Source organism: Engystomops pustulosus, chromosome 7, assembly GCF_040894005.1.
Source record: "Engystomops pustulosus chromosome 7, aEngPut4.maternal, whole genome shotgun sequence".
Lineage (NCBI taxonomy): Eukaryota > Metazoa > Chordata > Amphibia > Anura > Leptodactylidae > Engystomops > Engystomops pustulosus.
Genome location: NC_092417.1, coordinates 14394564 through 14407501, shown reverse-complemented (window position 1 = coordinate 14407501; position 12938 = coordinate 14394564). Strand labels below are relative to the sequence as shown.

Below are 12938 nucleotides of genomic sequence, written 5' to 3'. Positions count from 1 at the left end.
GAAAGCGACAGGACTGGGTAAGTAGATCTGCCCCAATATGTATAGTCTTGAGCAAATGGGGCAAAGTGGTGATATTTTTTTTTTTAGTATTGCAGGGATTTTTTTTTTAATTCCATTGGGAATTATATTAATGTGTATTTATATATTTTTTTTTTTATTTATACATATTGTGAAGTGTATGATTTTCTTTTACTATATATCACCCGTGAACCCCGAGATATTTTCACTGGGGCATTTTTTTAAAAAACTTAAAAGCCTAAAGTCAGTGGGCGGTTGGTGTGGAGTTAAATTAATATTCTGTTTATTTTTTACATTTATTAACAACAGTCCAACTTAAAATAAATATACAGTATACCTTATATACTCGAGTATAAGCCTAGTTTTTCAGCACAAAAAATGTGCTGAAAAACCCAAACTCGGCTTATACTCGAGTCAAAAAAATAAATAAATCAAAACTCGCCTTTCTGGCGGCACCCGTAGATCTTCTGTGCGATCCATCCGGTATTGTTGTGCTGCACGACGGGGAAGGGGGGGGGCTGAATACACTGGGGCAGGGGCTGGCAGGCTATATACCCTGGGGCACGGGCTGGCAGGCTATATATCCTGGGGCACGGGCTGGCTGGCTATATACACTGGGGCAGGGGCTGGCTGGCTATATACACTGGGGCAGGCGCTGGCTGGCTATATACACTGGGGCAGGGGCTGGCTGGCTACATACTGGAGAGGCTGTGACCAATGCATTTCCCACCCTCGGCTTATACTCGAGTCAATAGGCTTTCCCAGTTTTTTGTGGTAAAATGAGGGGCCGCGGCTTATACTCGGGTCGGCTTATAATCGAGTATATACGGTATGTGTTCCCCTTCATCAATTTATTCATCTCTCGCTGTCTACCCATATGGTCCAAAAATGAAGCAGCACTCCAAGTCCCAGATGGTGAAAAAAGGAAGGGTTTTTTGGATTTCTTTACCCAGGCTCTGGAACTTGTGCACCTCCTCCCCCTTATTAGGGGTTCTAGGACACTGACTTTTTTCTGTGTATATTATATATATAAGTTACAATTAGTACTCAATCTCCTGACATTATATATATAAGCATCAGCAAATCTCCTTTCTTACGGGGAAAGCTCTGTCCTTTCAGACCTACAATGTGGAAATCTACAATGAAACAAGAAAGGGAAAGTTATTTTACCTGGAGTCTAGACGTACAGTATTGTTCAATTATTGCAAGTAGATCAACCCGAAGACGCTGAACCTTTCATATGAGAATGGTGTCACTCCCTTATTTCAAAGCCGGAGAGAACTGAAACTAACACAAGGCAGACAGTGGACTGGAAATACGAGTGTGTGGAATATTCCATGTCTCTTTCTTATCCTGTCCGGAAAGGCTAATTTGCATATTTCCCTTTACTTAGACCCTTTCATCTAGTGACTTTGTTAGTTTTGCATTAAACCTACATGGGCGATGGCTAGAAAACCTTTCCTGTAAATTAGATTACTATTATGTCAGATAAATCCCATGGGCTCAGTGTGGGGCAAGTGCCACCTCCATTAGGTTCCATTTCTAACATACTGCCGAACTCAAACATATCTCGTATGATATGATGTGGGGTGGATTTATGTAGAGGTATCCGGCCTCTTCATATACACTCACCGGCCACTTTATTAGGTACACCATGCTAGTAACGGGTTGGACCCCCTTTTGCCTTCAGAACTGCCTCAATTCTTTGTGGCATAGATTCAACAAGGTGCTGGAAGCTCCTCAGAGATTTTGGTCCATATTGACATGATGGCATCACACAGTTGCCGCAGATTTGTCGGCTGCACATCCATGATGCCAATCTCCCGTTCCACCACATCCCAAAGATGCTCTATTGGATTGAGATCTGGTGACTGTGGAGGCCATTTGAGTCCAGTGACCTCATTGTCATGTTCAAGAAACCAGTCTGAGATGATTCCAGCTTTATGACATGGCGCATTATCCTGCTGAAAGTAGCCATCAGATGTTACAGGGTACATTGTGGTCATAAAGGGATGGACATGGTCAGCAACAATACTCAGGTAGGCTGTGGCGTTGTACCAAGGGGCCCAAAGAGTGCCAAGAAAATATTCCCCACACCATGACACCACCACCACCAGCCTGAACCGTTGATACAAGGCAGGATGGATCCATGCTTTCATGTTGTTGATGCCAAATTCTGACCCTACCATCCGAATGTCGCAGCAGAAATCGAGACTCATCAGACCAGGCAACGTTTTTCCAATCTTCTACTGTCCAATTTCCATGAGCTTGTGCAAATTGTAGCCTCAGTTTCCTGTTCTTAGCCGAAAGGAGTGGCTCCCGGTGTGGTCTTCTGCTGCTGTTGCCCATCTGCCTCAAAGTTTGACGTACTGTGCGTTCAGCCTACCGTGGTTGTAACGGGTGGCGATTTGAGTCACTGTTGCCTTTCTATCAGCTCGAACCAGTCTGCCCATTCTCCTCTGACCTCTGGCATCAACAAGGCATTTCCGCCCACAGAACTGCCGCTCACTGGATGTTTTTTCTTTTTCGGACCATTCTCTGTAAACCCTAGAGATGGTTGTGCGTGAAAATCCCAGTAGATCAGCAGTTTCTGAAATACTCAGACCAGCCCTTCTGGCACCAACAACCATGCCATGTTCAAAGGCCTCAAATCACCTTTCTTCCCCATACTGATGCTCGGTTTGAACTGCAGGAGATTGTCTTGACCATGTCTACATGCCTAAATGCACTGAGTTGCCGCCATGTGATTGGCTGATTAGAAATTAAGTGTTAACGAGCAGTTGGACAGGTGTACCTAATAAAGTGGCCGGTGAGTGTATATGTACAACCTCTTCCCAGTTGTGTCCATTTGACTTGGTGATAAGTGATAGGAGAAGAATGTTCACTTTTCCCTAATTGGTTAATTTTAAGAAAAACTAATGAAATTATATTCTGTAGTATTTTACATTTTTTATGGAACAGTTACATGTCCAGAAAAAAATAAATAAAATTAAAAAAATATATTATATATATATATATATATATATATCCATCTATAATATTTGGTGATTTTACTAAAGTCGTGTCATTAGTTCTGTTCTGTCCATGTACTGAAACAGGGTTTTGTGTTGGATACAATCTCCTTGTCTAGTCGTGGCTTTGTCAGGAGACACTAACTTCAAAGAATTACCTGGTACAGGATGAAACGGCTTCTTTACAACATTATCTTCTTTTAATCTTTACATCTTTAAAATTGGCATGCGTTACAGGTAGAGGGGTGTCTATGCATTAGAAGCCTTCCAGGGACGAGTCGTTTTGCGCTAATCCTAGCACTTCATCTTGCCTACAACAAGAAAGTTGTTGTAGTCTATGCAGGGATTTTTTTGTCGTGGGAAACAATATTACTATATTCAATGGTGTACACAATCCTTCAATACCATTACATAGAGCAGGGTCACCCTACACCAGTGGTTGGCGAACCTATGGAACGGGTGCCAGAGGCAGCACTCAGAGCCCTTTCTGTGGGCACCCAGGCCATCACCCCAGCACACCAGACCGGACTCAGACAGGACTGCTTCCTGTAGTCTCAAGCAACTTAAAAGATGCTGCTTTCAGTCATATATTAAAGCGATACTTACTTCACTACTTGGGACTGTAGGAAGAGGAAGAAGGAGTAGACAAGGCAGAATAATCTTTGGAGGACCTTCAGCTGGCCCTACAATTCTCTGTATACACAGGGACACTAGAAAGAAGCTTAAATGATGCAAATATTCCATCTTGTCCTCAGGAGGCCAATATGATCAAAAGTTGTTGAAGAACAGGGAGCAATAAGTTACTGCTTTCATTTTCGGTTGGCACCTCGCTATAAATAAGGGGGGTTTTGGGTTGCAGTTTGGGCACTCGACCACTAAAAAGTTCACCATCACTGCCCTACACATAGGAGAGATTTATCAAGGCTTGTATGCCAGTTTTGCTATTATGCCACCTTCATGCCAAGTGGGCTTGGAGGGGCATGAAAGGGGTCATGTCCCATGCCAGTGCACTAGATATAACTTGCAATTTCACATCCTGCCATAAAGTACTATGTTGTGAAGGGTTTAATAAATATAAACATAGATAGATATATATATATATATAAATAGCAGTTGAAGTATTTTAATTTTATTATAATTATTAGTATTTACCATATATACTCGAGTATAAGCCTAGTTTTTCAGCACAAAAAAGTGTGCTGAAAACCCAAACTCTGCTTATACTCGAGTAAACAAAATATAGGTTTTCCCAGGTTTCTGTGCTAAAATTAGGGGCCTCGGCTTATACTTGGGTCGGCTTATACTCGAGTATACACAGTATTTATAGAGCACCATCAATTCCATGGTGCTGTACAATCAGTAATGGGTTCACATACATTACGACAAAAACAAATGCAAGTACAAGAGACGCGAGGTGAGGGAACAGTGCAGTTAATGTGCGTTATGAGCGAACCTGAAGAGGTGGGTTTTCAGGTTATATTTGAAGCTTTGGTTTTAAGAAAATATGTTTTAAATAAAATACTTATATATACCATAATCCAATTAAATACATGTTAAAGAATATTGAAGAGGATCAATTATTGTTTTCATTTTGTGGAAGTATCTAGATAGATGCAAAAAAAATAATTTATGTAATGTAGATTCTATTCTTCCTTATCAGTGCTTTGAATAAACCATGTGTGTTTTTACTAAATATTTACAAACTCGATTTTTATGTTTTGCCCTAGAAATAAGATATAGGGGGTAATTTATCTTTAGTCCGAAAATGTACGCCTATCTTTTTATTGGGGGGGGGGGGGCGCTTCTTAGATTTATCTTAGAGGGTGATAATTCTGGCATGAGTCTGTTGGTTGGTCAATTTTGAACAACCCATTCTACTCTTTTTCCTACATCAGAACGGAGTGACATTATTTTTGCACAAAAATGTGCAACTTTTTGATGTCATCGCAACCCTTGCTTTTTTCAACGACATTGACCTCTAGATCCCAAAGAAAAACACATGGTAAACTTTTTTTGAAAAGTCAAATTTTTGCACAAAACTACTGAAGCCCCCCAAAAGTTTCAAATAGAAGTTAAAAAAACCCCAATGAATCAAAGATAAATGAACCCAATAATATTTTAACCTCCCGAACCTTCCCGAATGTTCATGGAATTTTTTGCATATTGTGTTTTGTGTTGGTTTTAGTTCTATCTGCCTTTGGAATCCTATTGTGGCACAGGTCAAAGGTTTGACTCTTTCCTTTGTTCTACTGCCTTTAAGATTGTGTCTCTTAACAAAAGCTTGGCCAGGTAGGAAGTTGTTATCCACAAGGAAACCCTTTCTTTTCCATTGTTTCAGTAGTTTAAAGCACAAGGGCAAAAACAGAGACGCAGACTGGGAAATCTATGGCATGCGCTCAGTAAAATCCATAAATAAAATAGATCAAGTTGGCAAAATAAGAAATAATATAAATAATAAAAAATATAAATAAATAAAAATAAATATAAAAAATATACAATAAAGAAATAATATAAGAACACCCTTACTTACAGACAACCCCTAGTTACAAACGGACCTCAGGATGGGGGGGTCTTTCACTGTACTTTAGCCTTTGACTACAAAGATCAGCTGTAACAGTTATCAGAGGTGTCTGCAATTGAGTTGTATTGTTCATCCTGGTTCTTATGACAATCCAATTTTTTAAAAATCCATTTGTCACAGAGAAAAAAAAAATTCTGTCTGGGGTTACAACTATAAAATATACAGTTCCGACTTACATACAAATTCAACTTAAGAACAAACCTACAGAATCGATCTTGTACATAATCCGGGGACTGCCTGTACTTTAAAAAAAAAAAAATGAACATACTTAAATACTTAAAATTCCTGAAAATTTTTTTGTAAGAATGGATACCACTACTGGTGGTGTGAATTTAGCGTAGTCATGTGTGTGGCAATAGGTCTGCTATATATATTTGAGACATTTTTTTTTTAGAAAATTCAGAGAATTTGCAAATTTTTGCATAAACTTTTCTAAAACATTTTTGCTTTAGGAGGGGACTGGGGCCTTTCACCACCAAAATTTGCAACTTTTTGAATTTTCACATGTTTCAAGATATAAACAACTGGATTCTCTTGATAAATAAGGTACAAGTTATAATAATTGGGCAAATGTTGTAAAAACAGTACTATTCCCAAAAAGTGGTGCAACTGCAAGAATAGATCCTCTCTATGTCCTTTACTTGGTTACACATTAATGCTTCATGTATTTGTACTTTTATTTATTTTGCTCGCAGTTTTAAGACATGGAAAAAACAACCCTGGAAAATTTCAGTGGACAATAATATCCAATGCGACTGAAGCTTTGATAGATTTTATTGGCACCGACTCCCAAGGGTTAATTCTATAGTACGCCATTATTAACCCAGGGCTTTGCTCTTTTCTTTTTTAGAGCTTATTTGTTATTTTTTAACATATAAAGATGAGTGAATCTATTTATTGGTTCTTAACCCCTTACCGACCCGGCCCTTTTTTGTTTTTTCATTATCATTTTTCACTCCCCACCTTCAAAAATCTATAACTTTTTAAAAAAATTTTACATGTAAAGAGCTGTGTGAGGGCTTGTTTTTTCTGCGTAACAAATTGCACTTCATAGTGACGGTATTTTGTATTCCATGTCATGTACTGGAAAGCGGGAAAAAATTCCAACACTATTCCGGCACGCGTCGGGGAGGGTTAAATGTTGTAGGACTCTTCTTTTAGACCTTTTTCAAGCACTGAATCTAGTATAATACTGTCATGCATCCAAGAGCTTAGGGAGGGGGGACAAGTGAAACAAATTAATCAGACATGAAAATTCTGCATTTCAGAGGACTGTAGGGCCATGAGCCAATTTCTATGACGTAGCAGATCTTTAGTGATTTGCTTATCTCTATAAACAATGCATATCCTAATGACCAAACAGCTAATTGTGTGTCTGAAGTAGGGAAGGGTAGCCTGCTCCTAAAAATATTTGGGAAGTAAAAGTTGTGGATGTGCACAGGAGCAGGCACATAGTGGTTTTTCCAGTCTCCATTGTGTATTGTGTGGTCTTTAGCTTTGGGATCCCATTGTGATACAAGTCACAGGCTGCAAGTCTTTCATTTGTTTTACAACTTTGAAGCTTTTTATCCCTGATGAAACCAAGGCCAGACAGGAACCTTGCAACAAAAAAACCCATCACTATTATATTGTTAGAGAACTGAAAACTCAAGGACAAAATTCTCGCAAGTCCGTGGGGAATTTTTTCTTATTTTTGGCTGATAAATCAAATATATTTTTGAATTAGCAAATTAATTTTTTTAATGAATTTAAGTGCTAGGGTCTAGTTCCGCTCATTTTGCTTATACCATTGAGGAGACTGTTTCCTTTTACTTTTGCCAAGTTACAGTAAGAAATTACAAAATAACAAAAAATTTACAAAATTAATTATCCTTTTGGGGCTTCATTTATATACATGAGTTACATCTTTATTTTCAGTTGGTTTGTTCATTTGGGACTTTTTTGTGAATCCTAGCACCCTACATCGGTTTTATTTTAATGCAAAATATTGGGGCTCATTTACTAAGGGTCTGAACGGCGCACTTTCGTCGGGTTTCCCGAATATTTCTCTTTTGCCTTAAATTGCCCCCGTTTTTTTTTGTCGCACGAGATCGGACTGTGGTGCATCAGCGCTGGCTTGCATGCGACAGAAATCGGGGGGTGTGGACGTCGGACAACCCGTCGGATTCGGACAAACAGCAGAATTTAAAAAAGGATTGGTGTCGCAAGATCAGCACTCACATGCACCAGGAAGAAGCAGGTGAACTCCGGCGGACCTCAGCGCAGAATCGACACATGTAGTTTTTAAAAAATGGATACGTTTTTTAACGGACTGCTTAAAAACGGACCAAAAACGGGTTCAAAACGTCATGTGTGGCATCACTCTTAGGTTCCATTTTGCATCATGCTCTCAGTATGTGTTGGCTTCAATGTCTGGCCCAAACTCTGACCAACCGGAACCGGATGCATCACTCTCGATCGTGTGTGAGGGGGATGCCACATGTTAGTGTTTTGATTTCGTTTTGTAACGGAATCAAAGCGCATTGGGGCGGCCCGTGGCCAATTGCAATATGTGATCAGCAATCAGCGCCTGGTGTTTTGTATTGTGTATCGAGCGCTGATTGCCGATCGCATGCGTTTGCATAGAAAGGCACATACGATTGGCCGGGGTCCGTCCCAGTGCGCTTTGATTCTGTTACAAAACGGAATCAAAATGCTGACAAAAAATGCTACCAAAAAATGCTATTAAAAATGCGAATTCACTGCTGCACCAAAAAAGCAGCACAAATTCGAAAACCAAAAATGTGATAAATCAACCCCACAATAAGCGTACCAAAAATTTGAAGAAAATCTGATGTTTTGATTTTTATTTTGTTGGTATCTAATTTTATAACTTGTATTATAAAATATAAATTAAAAAAAATAATAAAGTCGATACCACCCGTTATAACATAAACCATTGCAGTAGTAGTAGTAGTAGTCTCCTTTCACTCATTCCTAATCATAGGAAATTAGGAAATTTAGAAACATCTTTGCAATTTAGTTTCAAAAATTTCAAAAATATTCTAAAAATGATGGATTTATAATAATTTATGTAAAGCTTTTAATGAAATGAAAAAGAGGGTTTTTTTTAGTTATTTTTTAGAGGGCATAAAAAGTTTGGTAGAGCATCAATAGAGGCTCAACAAAAAATACTTTTTGATAAATAGAATTTAACCTTTTAAAGATGTCAAAGAAGATATTAAAATAGTGCATACAATGAATCAATTAATTTGTACAGGAAACAATGTTACATCATTGTAGAATAAGGGGATAACAAGGAATGTAAATAGCATTAACAATACAATAAAGGAGACTGCTAATTAAGTGTCTGTCATCTGATTGGTTGGTTTTTGACTCCTCCTTGGACTTGGAGCTATAACAAGGGATGAGATTGAAGTGAAAAACTTGTACTCAGCTCAAGTCTAAGAGATCAGAACATTGGATACATTGAGTAAGTAATGAAATAAGATTCCGTTATTCCAGGATTTTCCTAAAATTTTCTTTTTATTTCATTCTGTTGTAAATGTTTTACAAAATATTTACTTTAACAGTATACATTTGCATTTAATGCACAATTTACGATGTTTAATTATTTTTTTTTTATTTCCTCACTCGAATATAATAGAATTCATGTCGTAGACATAAAAAGATTAAGTACTTTTAGGAACAAGTAACTGTCCTAATAACATTTCTTTTTACATTTCCAGACGTCCAACCATGACAGTCGAGACCTTGTTCAGGTGCCTCTTGTTAGTGAGCATTTATTACCACCAAATTGCCTCAAAGGTAAGTCCAAAGTTCGTTTTTTTTTTAAACAAATAAACCTCTTTTTAACATCTATTTTAAAACAAACATCTTTTTAAAAAAATCTTTTAATCGCTTTAGTAATTATACTACAAATCAACAGAGATTTGTTTAATTGGACTTTTATATCAAAATGAAAAGTTTTTTTTGAGGAACAAACACTTTAATGAAAGTTTTAATATGATTTTGGTTAAATTTTTTATCGTTTTTGTGTTTTCAGGCTCAATGTGAAAACATTCAAGGTAAGAACATTTATAAAAAAAAATTTTGTCCGATAAATTTTGCACCTACTTTTTCTAATTCTTTAAATATTTGGCTCGGCCTACAAATAAGAATAAGTTTGCATTTGAGATATTTCATAATTAATTTCTTTGTGGGCCACGACCACGTGTGGTGACATGTACAAAAAAAGTGGACTTTCCGTACCTGGTTGTGGATTACAAAATCTTGTGTAAAAAATTCAGAAGTTAGTGGCCATTGTTTGTCTCTTTAACAAATGAATTTTTTTTCTTTTTATAGGACATGACTGCTCAGACATATGGGAAAAAAATAATCTAGCGACTAGTGGGATCTACTGTGTGAAACCACAAAACACTCTGAGCTCTTTTCAGGTAAGTCAACCGAAGAATTTTGACTTTTACTTAAAGGGTCATTTCCTTGAGCGGCACAGGATGGGGAATATGTTTTTGATCACTGGTGGTCCAAGTATCAGGTGTGAGTGGGGGTCCCCAGGTGCCCTGTGTGAATATCTGTGCACAACCTTTGGTTCATTTATTCCTAGAATTTATATAGATACAGAAACTGCTTCAGTCACACAGTGGATTGAGCGAAGCAAAAGCCAAGTATTTAGATGACAAGCAACTTTACATAATTTTTAATAGTTTCCATGGATAGTAGTGATGGGCAGACACAATTAAATTTCAAAATCGTGTTTAGCTCCGGGTCGGGGACTTGAAGTCCTACAAGTATACACCCAAGATTATTGCTGCCACCAATAGTGGGTGTTATCTCTGTAAATGTTCTGTCAAAACCATTGTGGCATTCAAATTTATGTGGCGCATACTCCCGAAATTGTGATGGTGGTGCTGCCAGGAGCATTTGAAGAGATAATACTTGATACGGGTGCTGGGCACTATAGTTGGGGGGGGGGGGGTTTAGCTGAACCCTGGTGCAAACTGACTGAAGTTCGTGTCAGGGTTTGGGGACCAAACCTGCAAAGTTTGGTACAGACCGACACTTTGAGGTTCCGGTCTGCTCAACAGTAATAAGGACTAATAACTGTGATTAGAGTGTCTAGTGTTTTATTCATCTTTTTTCTATTCATTATATTGATATCAGATCTTTATTTCATCATGTTAAGACCAGTTGTGTAACTAGAAGTTGATGGGCCCCAGTGCAAAGTCTGTGCCGGGCCCCCCGACTATAATGTATGGGTTTATAGTAATTGTCTTCTCATATGGGAAAGTGACACCATAAGGGTCCCCTAAACCTCTTGGGCCCAGGTGCGTTCGCAACCTCTGCACCCACTCAAGTTACGACCCTGGTTAAGACCAAATTGGTTCCAAAGTTTTTTTTTGATTGTAGACCAGGACTTGCATGTGTTTGCCTCTACTGTACAGTGACTTGAATGGGATATATCCAAAGTGGGCAAATAAGCTAATTGTTATTGCTCATGACCCTGTCCTCCATAGATAGACCAATGCATGTATGTTCTGCTCTCCAGCCAAAAATAACTATTTGGCTTGGCAAATGCGAAAGTCCCAGAGCTTAAATTTAAGCTACTGTCACTGCCCGATTGATTATTAAAGTTTTGTTTTAGACTAGATTTGACAAATTATTTGATTAAAAACACAATAAGAAAATATTCCATATATAATAATAATGTCTATGCTCCTTATTTAGGTGTATTGTGAAATCACTAGAAACGGCGGCTGGACTCTGATACAAAAACATGATGGGATGGATGGATTAAGCTTCAATAAAACATGGAGCGAGTATAAATATGGCTTTGGACAGCTGCAAGGTAAGTAAGAGAAAATAAGAACTGTTACTGATTGATTGTAGAGAGATAGAAACAAAATATTAGCAGAAATATCCAGTCGACAGCACAGAGTATTTGCCATAATATCTCGAGGGGAATTTTTTGAGTTGGGTTTAATGAGTATTCCATAAACTGCACCAAAAAGTTCAGTCTTTTTATTGTTTGTTACTTGGTTAAGTATTCAGAAGGGAGGCTACAGAGTAGTAGAAAATGCTGAACGATGTCCCCATAATTTTCGGGATTGATGAGGGACCTTATTGGTCAACAAGTGATTGGATGTTGAATAGATACATTGTCACTTTTTAAGATAGAACTAAGCCTTTGATTGGAATATAACAAATATTACACTCTCTTTGGTTTCTACATTCAAATTAATAGTTTTTTTTTGCCTTTAAAGGAGAACATTGGCTTGGACTCCAGAACATTTATGACCTGACCCACCAGACCGGCCGACCCGCCAAACTACACATCAGCCTGGGGGACTTTAATGGCCATGAAGCCTATGCAGAATACAACCCCTTTAGCATAGGAAGTGAAGCCAACCACTACAACTTACTGGCTGGAGATTACTCGGGAACAGCAGGTGAGCGGATATGAAATAAAAAATAAAAATGCAAAAAAATCTAGGATTAGTTATCTGATTAAAATTTTTTTAAAAAAAATCTGGATTCAAATCATAAAAATATGTAATATCTACCTTTGTCTATTGTAGGAGACGCTTTCCTTGGCGATGAGGAAATCAATGGCACCAACCAGTATTCCAGCCCATTCAGCACTTGGGATAGTCCGAATGACAATTGTTACCCCTATTGTGAGATCGGGGACATTATGGAGATGAGCTGTAGCGAACAATCTCAAGCCGGCTGGTGGTTTAACCTCTGCGGGTCTGCAAATCTAAATGGCATTTGGCGCAACCCACCAAGACACAGGCACAGGAACTCATATGTAGCTTGGCCCACATGGAGACCTGACGAGTCCTTGAAATTTAGCAAAATGTTTTTAATTTTCCATTAGAGAGTCCTGCATGGTGTGTAATTTCAATTTTTTTGTGTGTGTAAACCAGAGAGTATTTTTTAAAATGTGATGTGTTTTTAATGTTATATTTTGTAATATACTATTTGTTCATTTTAATGTATTAAAAATAACTGAAAGAAATCCGAATAGTGTCTGCTATTTATTAAAAGGGGAAGTTCAGGATCCATTAAGCAGGAAAGGTCATGAAAGTATAGTATTCTACGAAACACATATTGAGACCGGAGCATTGTTCACCTTAATAATCAATGCCCCTGTCAGGCTCCGCTGTCCCAGGCTGCAGCTCTACCAACTGAGCTATGCAGCTCTCTGGACAGCTCCAGTGCCGATCCTTGTCCTAGTTCTTGATCTTCCAGTTTCTAGCTCCCATTTCCCTGGCTTTGCTCCACCCCTTCCTTGATTGGACTTCATATTTAAGCTTTGCTTACAC

At 38.3% G+C, this 12938-nt stretch overlaps 1 protein-coding gene across 1 annotated transcript; it reads left to right on the top strand.

Moving 5' to 3' along the window:
• The first annotated feature begins 4472 nt into the window (after positions 1-4472).
• On the top strand, positions 4473-12490 carry LOC140069986 (fibrinogen-like protein 1). The gene is made up of 8 exons (XM_072116319.1): positions 4473-4490; positions 5215-5318; positions 9339-9417; positions 9656-9677; positions 9955-10046; positions 11338-11458; positions 11874-12059; positions 12189-12490. Exons 1-8 carry the CDS (start codon positions 4473-4475, stop codon positions 12488-12490), a joined length of 924 nt encoding a protein of 307 aa, XP_071972420.1.
• The last annotated feature ends 448 nt before the right edge of the window (positions 12491-12938 follow it).

Coding starts and splice junctions, on each gene's coding strand:
- LOC140069986 (XM_072116319.1), top strand. Junction 9,678..9,954: donor TCAATGTGAAAACATTCAAG/GTAAGAACATTT, acceptor TTCTTTTTATAG/GACATGACTGCTCAGACATA. Junction 12,060..12,188: donor AGATTACTCGGGAACAGCAG/GTGAGCGGATAT, acceptor TGTCTATTGTAG/GAGACGCTTTCCTTGGCGAT.